A 12118-nucleotide genomic window follows, 5' to 3' on the forward strand; every position below is an offset into this window, starting at 1 on the left:
GCGTACAATATCCGCAGCCTGGTCTCCAGGTGAAGAGCTCTAGTCGATAGACAAATGTAGGTATAGGAAGTCGGCAATTAGACCGTACTTCGGCGATAGGATTGGCTCTGAAGATTGAGATAGTCGGGCTTGATTTGGGAAACATCAACAGGTTATATGTGTGTTCTGGGTAAATAGACTGTTCTATCATTTAATAGGTAGTTCTTGTTTCCCCGTAGTTTTATTACGTAGCAATTGTGGAACTTCTTGCTAAGATTTTTAAGATACTAGTTGGGCAACCAGCTAGTTCTTTTAAATTATAACGATTATCAATTAACAATCAATTCAGAACGGCACGGACTTGGGGAATCGACTGTCTAATGTAAACAAAAGCATTGTGATGGCCCTACGCGGGTGTTGACACAATGTGATTTCTCCCAGTGCTCTGAATGTCAAAGTGAAGAAATTCAAGTAAGCGCCGGGCAACGCGGGAGTAACTATTAAGCCAAATGCCTCTCATTAATTATATCTATGCCTCGTCATCCTAATTAGTGACGCGCATGAATGGGATTAACGAGATTCCTACTGTCCCTATCTATACTCAGTTGCGAACGAACTTCCGAAGTGGAGCAGACGTGCGTCCCGTGCGCTCCGCTACGAATGAGCAATCGCGTAACACGATAAAAACAGTGCCGACAAAGACGGAATTTAGTGTGTCCGTGCGGGAACCTAAACGCAATAATTTGGATAGAAAATAGTGACAGTGACACTTAGATTTTCCGAGAAATTTAATTTCTTTTGTGGAAAATTAATACCACGTGCGTGAAAAGTTCTAGTTCTAGTTCTAGTTCTAGTTCTAGTCCTAGTTCTCTTTCAGTGAATAGCAATAAAAGAAGAAGAAGAAAATAAGAAAGTTGAGAAAAGCTCACAGTTTTTGTCACGGGACAAAAGCTTGTTAATTTGGACCTTACACTGAGTACACTGCTTGCCACAAGTGTACTGGTTGCACTGCTTGGGTTTTACTGCTTGCAGTATTTCTTCTGCGGTTGTTGTGATGAACAATAAAATGCGCGGAATGTCGAGTGTGTGTAGCGAGTCTGAAATGTCCATTTCAGAGGATCGCCCAAAAGTGAAAGAGAAAAGGAGCAGACGGGCGCGGAATAGGGCTGTATCGTCGCCCATCTTGGTTGCGAGCGACGATGCCTCCTCTCTGCCAAGCGGCTGGCTGTCTCCTTCATTGGAGCCAACGCCGATGGAGCAGCCGTCAACGATGTCGCCACTGGATCCGCCGCTGGAGCCGCCGCTGGAACCGCTGCTGGAACCGCCGCTGGAGTCGCCGATGGAGTTGCTGCTGCTACTGCCGCCCCTGCACCCGCTACGGTGGAGGCTATCGCCCGAATGAGCGGGCCTGCCTGTCCAGCTCCTGCTGGTAATTTTGTTGCTGCCAGTGTGGTGAAGGAAGGGTCTGATGCCGTATTGGCTCAGCTGGCGGGTGTAGACCAGACGGTGAGGTCCGCTGTGCTGCGCGCTGGAATGGCGCCGGAAGCGGCCATCGCCGTTTTGGAGGCAACTGCCCGGCTTGGCGAGCTGGTGACCGCGCTAGTTGTGCGAAACGCCGTTTTGGAGACGAAGGTTGCGTTGTGCCAACCAGCTGCTGCGCCCCCTTTACGGCCCCAAGTACGAGTGGTGCTGGCACCAGAGCTGTCTCCGGCGTTGCCCCGATTGCCGCACCTCGAAATGCTCCTGCAGCCAAGAAGCCCGTGGAAACGTGGTCGGCTGTGGTGACGAGCAAGGACCCCGACAGTGTCGGGCAAGGAGATTGCCGATAAGGTAATGAGCCAAGTTGCTCCAGCTCTGGGCGTTAGGGTTCACGAAATCCGTGAATTGAAGCGCGGTGGCGCCGTCATTCGTACGCCGTCAAGAAGTGAAATCAAAAAAGTGGTGGCCAACGCGAAGTTCAACGAGGTCGGTCTGGAGGTTGAGCGCAACCGTGGAGTGAGGTCGAAAGTCACCGTGTTCGACGTGGACACAGCGATTCTACCGGAAGTCTTCATGGACGAGCTCTATGAGAACCACTTCAAGGAGGAGTTCTCGCCGTCGGCCTTCAAGAAGATGGTGCATATGGCGTCGAAGCCGTGGTCGGTCACTGACGGTGTCAGAATCAATCTGACACTAGAATGTGACGAAAAGGCGCAAGCGGTGCTTGATAAGACCGGACGGGTCTACATCAAGTGGTTTTCCTTCCGCTGTAGGTCGCTCGTCCGAACATACGCGTGTCATCGCTGTGTGGGATTCGACCACAAGTTTTCACAATGCCGATTGAAAAACGAAGTATGCCGCCAATGCGGGCAGACCGGCCATGTAGCGTTGAAATGTGCTAGCCCGGTGGACTGCCGAAACTGCCGTTTCAAGGGGCTTCCCTCCGGGCATTACATGCTGTCGGAGACGTGCCCAATATATGGTGCGGTCTTAGCAAGGGTGCAAGCTAGACATTAAAATGTTTAGCTTCATCCAAGCTAATTGTGGTCGAGGTCGAGCCGCTACCGTTGAGTTTGCAACTCGGGTGCGAGACTCCCGCCACATGTTCGCTTTGGTGCAGGAACCATACGTCGACAAAAGACACGGCATTACGGGCATTCCAGCCGGGATGCGTGTGTTTGCTGATCGGCGTTTTGAAGGCTGCCATCTTTTTGGACGACCCGGATGCCATCTGTATGCCTATTGAGTCGCTCATCACGGACTTTTGGCGTATGCGTGAGTGTCACTGGAAGATTTGGCTCAATCTCTCCTGAGCTCCGTGTACTGCCAATACAACACTGATTTGGAACCGTACCTTGCGTATCTAGATGCCGTGCTACTACTGGCTGGTAGCAATCCGGTTATCTGTGGCTTGGATGCGAATGCAGTGTCCCCCTTGTGGTTCAGCAAATCGCTCGAGCGTGCTCGTGGCGACTTGAACCGCCGAAGGGGTGAGCTGCTGACCGAATGGATTCTAGAATCCCGAGCCGGCGTGCTAAATGAGGTCAGTAGTTTGTATACGTTCGATAATCACCGCGGACAGAGTGATATCGACGTCACGATTGCCAACGAAGCAGCGCTTATGTGGGCCGCATATGACTGGAGAGTGGACGAGTGGGACCTCAGTGACCACAACACGATTTGTGTTGAGGTGACGCGAGACCCCAGAGACACAGTTGAGAGCGATGCTCCTGTTCCGTCCTGGAACTTCTCCAATGCACGTTGGCAGTCGTTCCGTGGTGAGCTTGTATGCAAGCTTGAGGAATTCCCGCAGGACTACACGGAGATGTCCATTGATGACCAGGTGTCTGCAACGCGTGCACTGGTTCACAGTGTATGCGACCATGTATTTGGACGCAGGCAGCCGAGAGCCGTTCGGAAAGTGGTCTGGTGGAATGCCAACCTCAGTACGAAGCGCCGAGAGGTCAGGAGACTGAGGCGGCGGCTACAGAATGCTCGTCGTCGTGGCAGCGATGAAGCAGGGCGACTTGCTACCGACCTGCGGATCTCCGTGGGTCAGTACAAGAAGCTTATTCTGTCGGCAAAGGAGGACAACTGGCGTCGCTTCGTTGGAGATAATCGGGATGACCCCTGGGGGCATGTCTACAGGATTTGCCGACGTCACAAACGGAATTCCGAGCTGGGCTGCCTACGGGTAAATGGCGAGCCAGTCGTAACATGGCACGACTGTGCGAAAGTGCTCCTCCGTAACTTTTTCCCCGTTGCGGAGTCGAATGCACCGATTGCCATCCCAGATGTGCTTCCGCCCACACTCGACGAGTACGAAGTGAGTGCTTGTGTCGCCAGGCTACGGAGCAGACGCTCGCCTGGCATGGACGGCATCACTGGAGTGATCTGTAAAGAGGTTTGGCGTGCTATTCCGCAGCATCTTACAGCGTTGTATTCCCGCTGTTTAGCCGAAGGACATTTCCCTTCTGAGTGGAAACGCCCGCGCGTTGTGCCACTTCTCAAGGGGCCCGATAAGGACAGGAGCGATCCTGGCTCTTATCGTGGTATATGTCTGCTACCAGTCTTTGGTAAGGTGCTCGAGGGTATCATGGTCAGCCGAATGAAGGACATGCTCCCGGAGGGCTGCAGATGGCAATTTGGATTTCAACCTGGACGCTGTGTGGAGGATGCCTGGAGACACGTGAAGAGTACTGTCGACGCCAGCCCGGCAAGATATGTACTCGGAATCTTCGTGGATTTCAAAGGAGCATTTGACCACGTGGAGTGGGATGCTGTGCTACGCCGGCTGATCGACTCAGGCTGCCGAGAAGCCAGCTTGTGGCGAAGCTTCTTCTCTGGCAGGAGTGCGTGCATCGTCAGCAGATACGAGGAAGCATCTGTGCTGGTGACCAGAGGTTGCCCACAGGGTTCCATCAGTGGTCCATTCATTTGGAACCTCATGATGGACGTGCTTCTTCGGCGCTTGGAGCCTTTGTGCAAACTGAGCGCGTATGCAGACGACTTGCTGCTTCTCGTTGAGGGAAACTCCCGAAACGATCTGGAGTCGAAAGGAGCGGAGTACATGTCCATCGTAGGAGCTTGGGGAACAGAGGTAGGCGTGTCCGTCTCCACCAGTAAGACGGCTGTCATGTTGCTGAAAGGCCAATTATCGGGCTAATAGGCGGCCTGGGGTACGGTTTGCTGGAGCAAGCTTGCCCTACGCTGACAAATACCGGTATCTGGGCATCACGGTCGGCGAGCGGTTGAATTTCAACCCGCATATCGCGTCTTTACGTGATCGGCTGAGCGGAGTCGTTGGTGTTTTGGCACGCGTACTACGGGTCGACGGGGGATCAGTCCCGTGCCAAGCGGACCATTTACACTGGACTCATGGTGCCTTGTGCGCTATTTGGTGCCTCAGTGTGGTATGCCACGGCGATGAGACTAGTAAGGGCCAGGAGGCACCTATTGTCCTGCCAAAGGCGCATCCTTCTTGGATACCTACCGGTGTGCCGTACAGTGTCCACTGTGGCACTGCAAGTTCTTGCTGGTGTTCCCCCGTTTGATCTGGCTGCCAAGAAATGGCAATTAGTTTCAAACTCAAGCGCGATCACCCGCTGGAGGAGAGCGACTGGCTGTTTGGTCAAGATCTGTCGGGTCTTAATCACAGCAGAAGATGGCGATGCTGGACGACCGTATGCTGCAGAGTGGCAAAGCAGATGGGATAATGGTGATGAACCCGGCCGGGTGACTCATCTTTTTATCCCGGATGCTGGGTTCGTCTTCAGCAGGCGAGACTTCGGTTTCAGCCTACGTGCTGGATTCCTGCTGACAGGCCATGGATCGCTGAATGCATTTCTGCATGAGAGACGTCTAAGCGGAACGCCTGCATGTCTATGCGGTGCGGATAGCGAAGATGCGCTGCACGTTCTGTGTGTATGCCCCATATATGCAGATTTGCGTCACCTCGATGGACTTGGGATCGAATACCTGCATGGCGTCTGGAGGGTTTCTGGAGCGGTGGCGACACAGGAGAGGATGCAGCTATTGCAAACATTTGCCGATGCCGTGTTCACAAGGCGTCGGCAATTGTTGTACCAGGAGGCGACGAATGGGCCGGCAGTCCCGAGCTGAATGGCTAAAAACTGCATCACCCGTGTGGTTGGCGGGTCTTAGAATTCCTCCACAGCTTCCTGCTTGTCGTATGAGGCGACTAAACGGATAATTTCTTTTTGGGCTGTCAGTCCCGAGCTGAAAAGCTAAAACTGGCCTCACCCGTGTGGATGACGGGTCTTAGAATTTCACCACAGTGGACCTCCCTTTATCGTACGAAGCGATTCTCGAGGTGCGTCACCAACGCTAACTGTGGCGGCAGGGTGGATGTAGTAAAGAATACCAACCACAGTGGACCCCCACTTATCGTAAAGGCGATTAAGGAGGTACGGCACCAACGTTAACTGTTTGGAGTTTAATTGGTAGTATAGTAGCAAATACGACACCTGACCAGAGGTGATTTTCTGGTACCACGGGAACCAGGTGCCTGCGGACTTGTCCGTCCTGGTATTTGGTGCGGCCCTTCGGGGAGTATCGTGGTGGCTGTGGTAGTCCAAAGCGGACAATGAGGATTATACTCAGCGTGGAGTTGCGTACGTATCAACCGGTTGCCGATAACCAAAAATCGGAAGAGGTTTTAGGTGGGCCTCGCTCCCCACACAGGAGGAAGTGTCCAGTCCAAACAACTGGCCTTCAAATGTGTACCTGCGGTGAATTCCAAGGGGGCGCTGATCAACGCTTAATTTGATTCCTAAGCTCGGGCTTCGTGGGATTAAGCCAACATGGCAGGTGCTCACGTTAAACTCGAGTTTATTTCTGTCCCTATCTACTATCTAGCGAAACCACAGCCAAGGGAACGGGCTTGGAATAATTAGCGGGGAAAGAAGACCCTTTTGAGCTTGACTCTAATCTGGCAGTGTAAGGAGACATAAGAGGTGTAGAATAAGTGGGAGATATTAAATTTCGGTTTAGTATCGACAATGAAATACCACTACTCTTATTGTTTCCTTACTTACTTGATTAAATGGAACGTGTATCATTTCCTAGCCATTATACGGATATATTTATTATATCTTATGGTATTGGGTTTTGATGCAAGCTTCTTGATCAAAGTATCACGAGTTTGTTATATAATCGCAAACAAATTCATTAATGAGAGAGTGCATTTATGTGTTCTTAATTAAAAATTTGGTATAACTCCAATTACTCAGGTATGATCCAATTCAAGGACATTGCCAGGTAGGGAGTTTGACTGGGGCGGTACATCTCTCAAATAATAACGGAGGTGTCCCAAGGCCAGCTCAGTGCGGACAGAAACCACACATAGAGCAAAAGGGCAAATGCTGACTTGATCTCGGTGTTCAGTACACACAGGGACAGCAAAAGCTCGGCCTATCGATCCTTTTGGTTTAAAGAGTTTTTAACAAGAGGTGTCAGAAAAGTTACCATAGGGATAACTGGCTTGTGGCGGCCAAGCGTTCATAGCGACGTCGCTTTTTGATCCTTCGATGTCGGCTCTTCCTATCATTGTGAAGCAAAATTCACCAAGCGTTGGATTGTTCACCCATGCAAGGGAACGTGAGCTGGGTTTAGACCGTCGTGAGACAGGTTAGTTTTACCCTACTAATGACAAAACGTTGTTGCGACAGCATTCCTGCGTAGTACGAGAGGAACCGCAGGTACGGACCAATGGCACAATACTTGTTCGAGCGAACAGTGGTATGACGCTACGTCCGTTGGATTATGCCTGAACGCCTCTAAGGTCGTATCCGTGCTGGACTGCAATGATAAATAAGGGGCAATTTGCATTGTATGGCTTCTAAACCATTAAAAGTTTATTATTCATTTAATAGACGACGATGGATGTGATGCCAATGTTACATATAACATAGTAAATTGGGAGGATCTTCGATCACCTGGGTGCCGCGCTAGTTATATATTAAAACATTATTTAATACAATGACAAAGCCTTGAATCAATTGTAAACGACTTTTATAACAGGCAAGGTGTTGTAAGTGGTTGAGCAGCTGCCATACTGCGATCCACTGAAGCTTATCCTTTGCTTGACGATTCGATAAAATATATATGTTTTTAAGGCATATATAAAAAAATATTATATATATATATTTATATATATAAATATGCAAAATTGTATGCATAATTATTAATTATGTGTTATACAATTACGCATATAAGAAGAAAATTTATATAATATATAAATATATTATATATATATATAATAAATAATATATCTATGTGTACAAAATATACTTGTGTATTTTAAATATGCATTTATTTAGTATGCGTTAGTTATATATATTTATTTGGTAGCAAAAGGAACGCCATTATATTAGTGGCGAAAATTAATAATATGCATAGTAAGTATATCTATGTATACAAAATACTTGCATATTTTATATATGCATTTATTTATTATGCGTTGGTTATATATATTTATTTGGTAGCAAAAGGAACGCCATTATTTGGTAGTACAAAAAGGTATTTTATATATGCATAGCAAAAGGAACGTCATATATTAGTGGCGAAAATTAAGAATATGCAAAGTATATCTATGTGTACAAAATACTTGCGTATTTTATATATGCATTTATTTAGTATGCGTTGGTTATATTATATTTATTTGGTAGCAAAAGGAACGCCATTATATTAGTGGCGAAAATTAAGAATATGCATAGTAGTATATACTAAGTATACAAATACTTGCGTATTTTATATATGCATTTATTTATTATGCGTTGGTTATATATATTTATTTGGTAGCAAAAGGAACGCCATTATATTAGTGGCGAAAATTAAGAATATGCATAGTATATCTATGTGTACAAAATACTTGCGTATTTTATATATGCATTTATTTATAATGCGTTGGTTATATATATTTATTTGGTAGCAAAAGGAACGCATCATATTAGTGGCGAAAATTAAGAATATGCAAAGGTATAATATGTGTACAAAATACTTGCGTATTTTAAATATGCATTTATTTAGTATGCGTTAGTTGTATATATTTATTTGGTAGCAAAAGGAACGCCATTATATTAGTGGCGAAAATTAAGAATATGCATAGTATATCTATGTATACAAAATACTTGCATATTTTATATATGCATTTATTTATTATGCGTTGGTTATATATATTTATTTGGTAGCAAAAGGAACGCCATTATATTAGTGGCGAAAATCAAGAATATGCATAGTATATCTATGTGTACAAAATACTTGCGTATTTTTTATATATGCATTTATTTATTATGCGTTGGTTATATATATTTATTTGGTAGCAAAAGGAACGCCATTATATTAGTGGCGAAAATTAAGAATATGCATAGTATATCTATGTGTACAAATACTTGTATATTTTAAATATGCATTTATTTAGTAAGCGTTAGTTATATATATTTATTTGGTAGCCAGAAGGACGCCATCATATTAGTGGCGAAAATTAAAAATATGCATGGTATATCTATGTGTACAAAATACTTGTGTATTTTAAATATACATTTATTTGGTACGCAATTACATGAATTTGGTAGCCAGAAGGACGCCATCATATTAGTGGCGAAAATTAAAAATATGCATGATATAAAAAAATATATATACATTTATGTATGTATCTATATGAACAGAATACTTGCGTATTTTAAGTATGCATTTATTTCATACACAATTATGTGTTTGGTAGCAAAAAAGAACGCCATCATATTAGTGGCACAAATTAAGACATGAGATATGAGTTCAACTTTGACAAAAAATTTCAACATATGAAAATTGAAGAAAAAACTTTTTAAATAGCATTTTATACTGTTTATTAATATAATGAGATAAGATTTTTGAATTTAACTTGAGAAAAAGATTTTTTGGACTTGGTGAATTTTTTATTGAACTGCAGCCATATGATATGAGGTTCTACCGAGAGATGAGTTCAACTTTGACAAAAAATTTCAACATATGAAAATTGAAGAAAAAACTTTTTAAATATCATTTTATACAGTTTATTAATAAAATGAGATACAATTTTGAATTTAACTTGAGAAAAAAATTTTTTGGACTTGGTGAATTTTTTATTGAATTGCAGCCATATGATATGAGGTTCTACCGAGAGATGAGTTCAACTATGACAAAAAATTTCAACATATGAAAATTGAAGAAAAAACTTTTTAAATATCATTTTATACAGTTTATTAATATAATGAGATAAGATTTTGAATTTAACTTGAGAAAAAGATTTTTTTGACTTGGTGAATTTTTTATTGAACTGCAGCCATATGATATGAGGTTCTACCGAGAGATGAGTTCAACTTTGACAAAAAATTTCAACATATGAAAATTGAAGAAAAAACCTTTTTAATTATCATTTTAAACAGTTTATTAATATAATGAGATAAGATTTTGAATTTAACTTGAGAAAAAGATTTTTTGGACTTGGTGAATTTTTTATTGAACTTCAGCCATATGATATGAGGTTCTACCGAGATATGAGTTCAACATTGAAAAAAATTTCAACATATGAAAATTGAAGAAAAAACTTTTTAAATATCATTTTATACAGTTTATTAATATAATGAGATACGATTTTGAATTTAACTTGAGAAAAAAAATTTTTTGGACTTGGTGAATTTTTTATTGAAACTGCAGCCATATGATATGAGGTTCTACCGAGATATGAGTTCAACTTTGACAAAAAATTTCAACATATGAAAATTGAAGAAAAAACTTTTTATATATATCATTTTATATAGTTTTTTAATAAAATGAATTAAGATTTTGAATTTAACTTGAGAAAAAAATTTTTTGGACTTGGTAAATTTTTTGGACTTGGTAAATTTTTTATTGAACTTCAGCCATATGATATGAGGTTCTACCGAATATGAGTTCAACTTTGACAAAAAATTTCAACATATGAAAATTGAAGAAAAAACTTTTTAAATAGCATTTATACTGTTTATTAATATAATGAGATAAGATTTTTAATTTAACTTGAGAAAAAAATTTTTGGGACTTGGTGAATTTTTTATTGACTACAGCCATATGATATGAGGTTCTACCGAGATATGAGTTCAACTTTGACAAAAAATTTAAACATATGAAATTGTAGAAAAAACTTTTTATATATCATTTTATACAGTTTTTTAATAATAATGAGATAAGATTTTGAATTTAACTTGAGAAAAAAATTTTTTGGACTTGGTGAATTTTTTATTGAACTGCAGCCATATGATATAAGGTTCTACCGAGATATGAGTTCAACTTTGACAAAAATTTTAAACAATGTTAAACTATTATTACGATTGTACTAGTATTTAATATAAATTATTGATTAACATAATTAAAATAATGAAGTTTTTGCTGTTGTATTATTAAAAATAGTGCCACATAAAGATACATTAGGTGGTAGACCTTAGTAAAATGAGCGGGTTGTAGAAAACGTGTCACAAAACCTATATAGGGGTGGTGAGGTCGGGCAGGCATGTCATATGAGAAAAATTTCACAAGTGAAATATATATGTCTATGTATATGGGAGTGTAATGCCGGCATAAGTCATATATAAATAATATATGAAAATAATCATATAGAAGGCAATATGATTAAAAAAGTTAAAAATAATGAAGTTTTACTGTTGCATTAGGTGGCTAATCCTTAGTAAAACTGAGCTGGTTGTTATTAATTAGCATGTCAACATCAAAGATACATTAGGTGATATACCTTTAGTAAATGATGAGCTCGGTTGTAGAAAACGTGTCACAAAACCTATATAGGGGTGGTGATGTCGAGCAGGCATGTCATATGAGAAAAATTTCACAAGTGAAATATATATGACTATGTATATGGAGTGAGTCTTGCCGCATAAGTCATATATAAATAAATATATGAAAATAATCATATAGAAGGCAATATGATAAAAAAAGTTAAAAATAATGAAGTTTTACTGTTGTATTATTAAATTAGTGCAACAAAAAGATACGTTAGATGGTAATACTAAAATAAAATAAGAGCATTGTAGAAACGTGTCACAAAACCTATATAGGGTGTGAGGTCGGGCAGGCATGTCATATGAGAAAAATTTCACAAGTGAAATATATATGACTATTTATATGGAGTGTCATGCCGGCATAAGTCATATATAAATAATATATGAAAATAATCATATAGAAGGCAATATGATTAAAAAAGTAAAAAATAATGAAGTTTTACTGTTGCATTATTAAATTAGTGCAACATAAAAGATACATTAGGTGGTATACCTTAGTAAAATGAGCTGGTTGTAGAAAACGTGTCACAAAACCTATATAGGGGTGGTGATGTCGAGCAGGCATGTCATATGAGAAAAATTTCACAAGTGAAATATATATGACTATGTATATGGAGTGAGTCTGCCGGCATAAGTCATATATAAATAATATATGAAAATAATCATATAGAAGGCAATATGATTAAAAAAGTTTAAAAATATGAAGTTTTTACTGTTGTATTATTAAATTTAGTGCAACAAAAAGATACGTTAGATGGTAATACTAAATAAAATAAGAGCATTGTAGAAACGTGTCACAAAACCTATATAGGGGTGGTGAGGTCGGGCAGGCATGTCATATGAGAAAA

The 12118-nt window shown here is 41.6% G+C and overlaps 1 protein-coding gene and 1 long non-coding RNA gene across 2 annotated transcripts; one reads left to right on the forward strand and one right to left on the reverse strand.

Annotated features, from left to right (window-relative positions):
- Positions 1 to 1081: 1081 nt before the first annotated feature.
- On the forward strand, positions 1082 to 1764 carry LOC127566306 (uncharacterized). Its single transcript, XM_052008339.1, has 2 exons — positions 1082 to 1359; positions 1428 to 1764. The coding sequence occupies exons 1-2, from the start codon at positions 1082 to 1084 to the stop codon at positions 1762 to 1764; spliced, it is 615 nt and encodes a 204-aa protein (XP_051864299.1).
- A 7876-nt stretch (positions 1765 to 9640) lies between these two features.
- On the reverse strand, positions 9641 to 10088 carry LOC127566305 (uncharacterized). Its single transcript, XR_007955624.1, has 2 exons — positions 10047 to 10088; positions 9641 to 9860 (listed from the first exon to the last, which is right to left on the reverse strand). It is a non-coding gene; the product is annotated as an uncharacterized LOC127566305 (long non-coding RNA).
- Positions 10089 to 12118: the final 2030 nt, after the last annotated feature.

The sequence above is a fragment of the Drosophila albomicans genome, unplaced genomic scaffold (genome assembly GCF_009650485.2).
Source record: "Drosophila albomicans strain 15112-1751.03 unplaced genomic scaffold, ASM965048v2 utg000308l_pilon, whole genome shotgun sequence".
Classification (NCBI taxonomy): Eukaryota; Metazoa; Arthropoda; class Insecta; order Diptera; family Drosophilidae; genus Drosophila; species Drosophila albomicans.

Coding starts and splice junctions, on each gene's coding strand:
- LOC127566306 (XM_052008339.1), top strand. CDS start 1,082: ATGTCCATTTCAGAGGATCGCCCAAAAGTGAAAGAGAAAAGGAGCAGA. Junction 1,360..1,427: donor CCGCCCCTGCACCCGCTACG/GTGGAGGCTATC, acceptor TGTTGCTGCCAG/TGTGGTGAAGGAAGGGTCTG.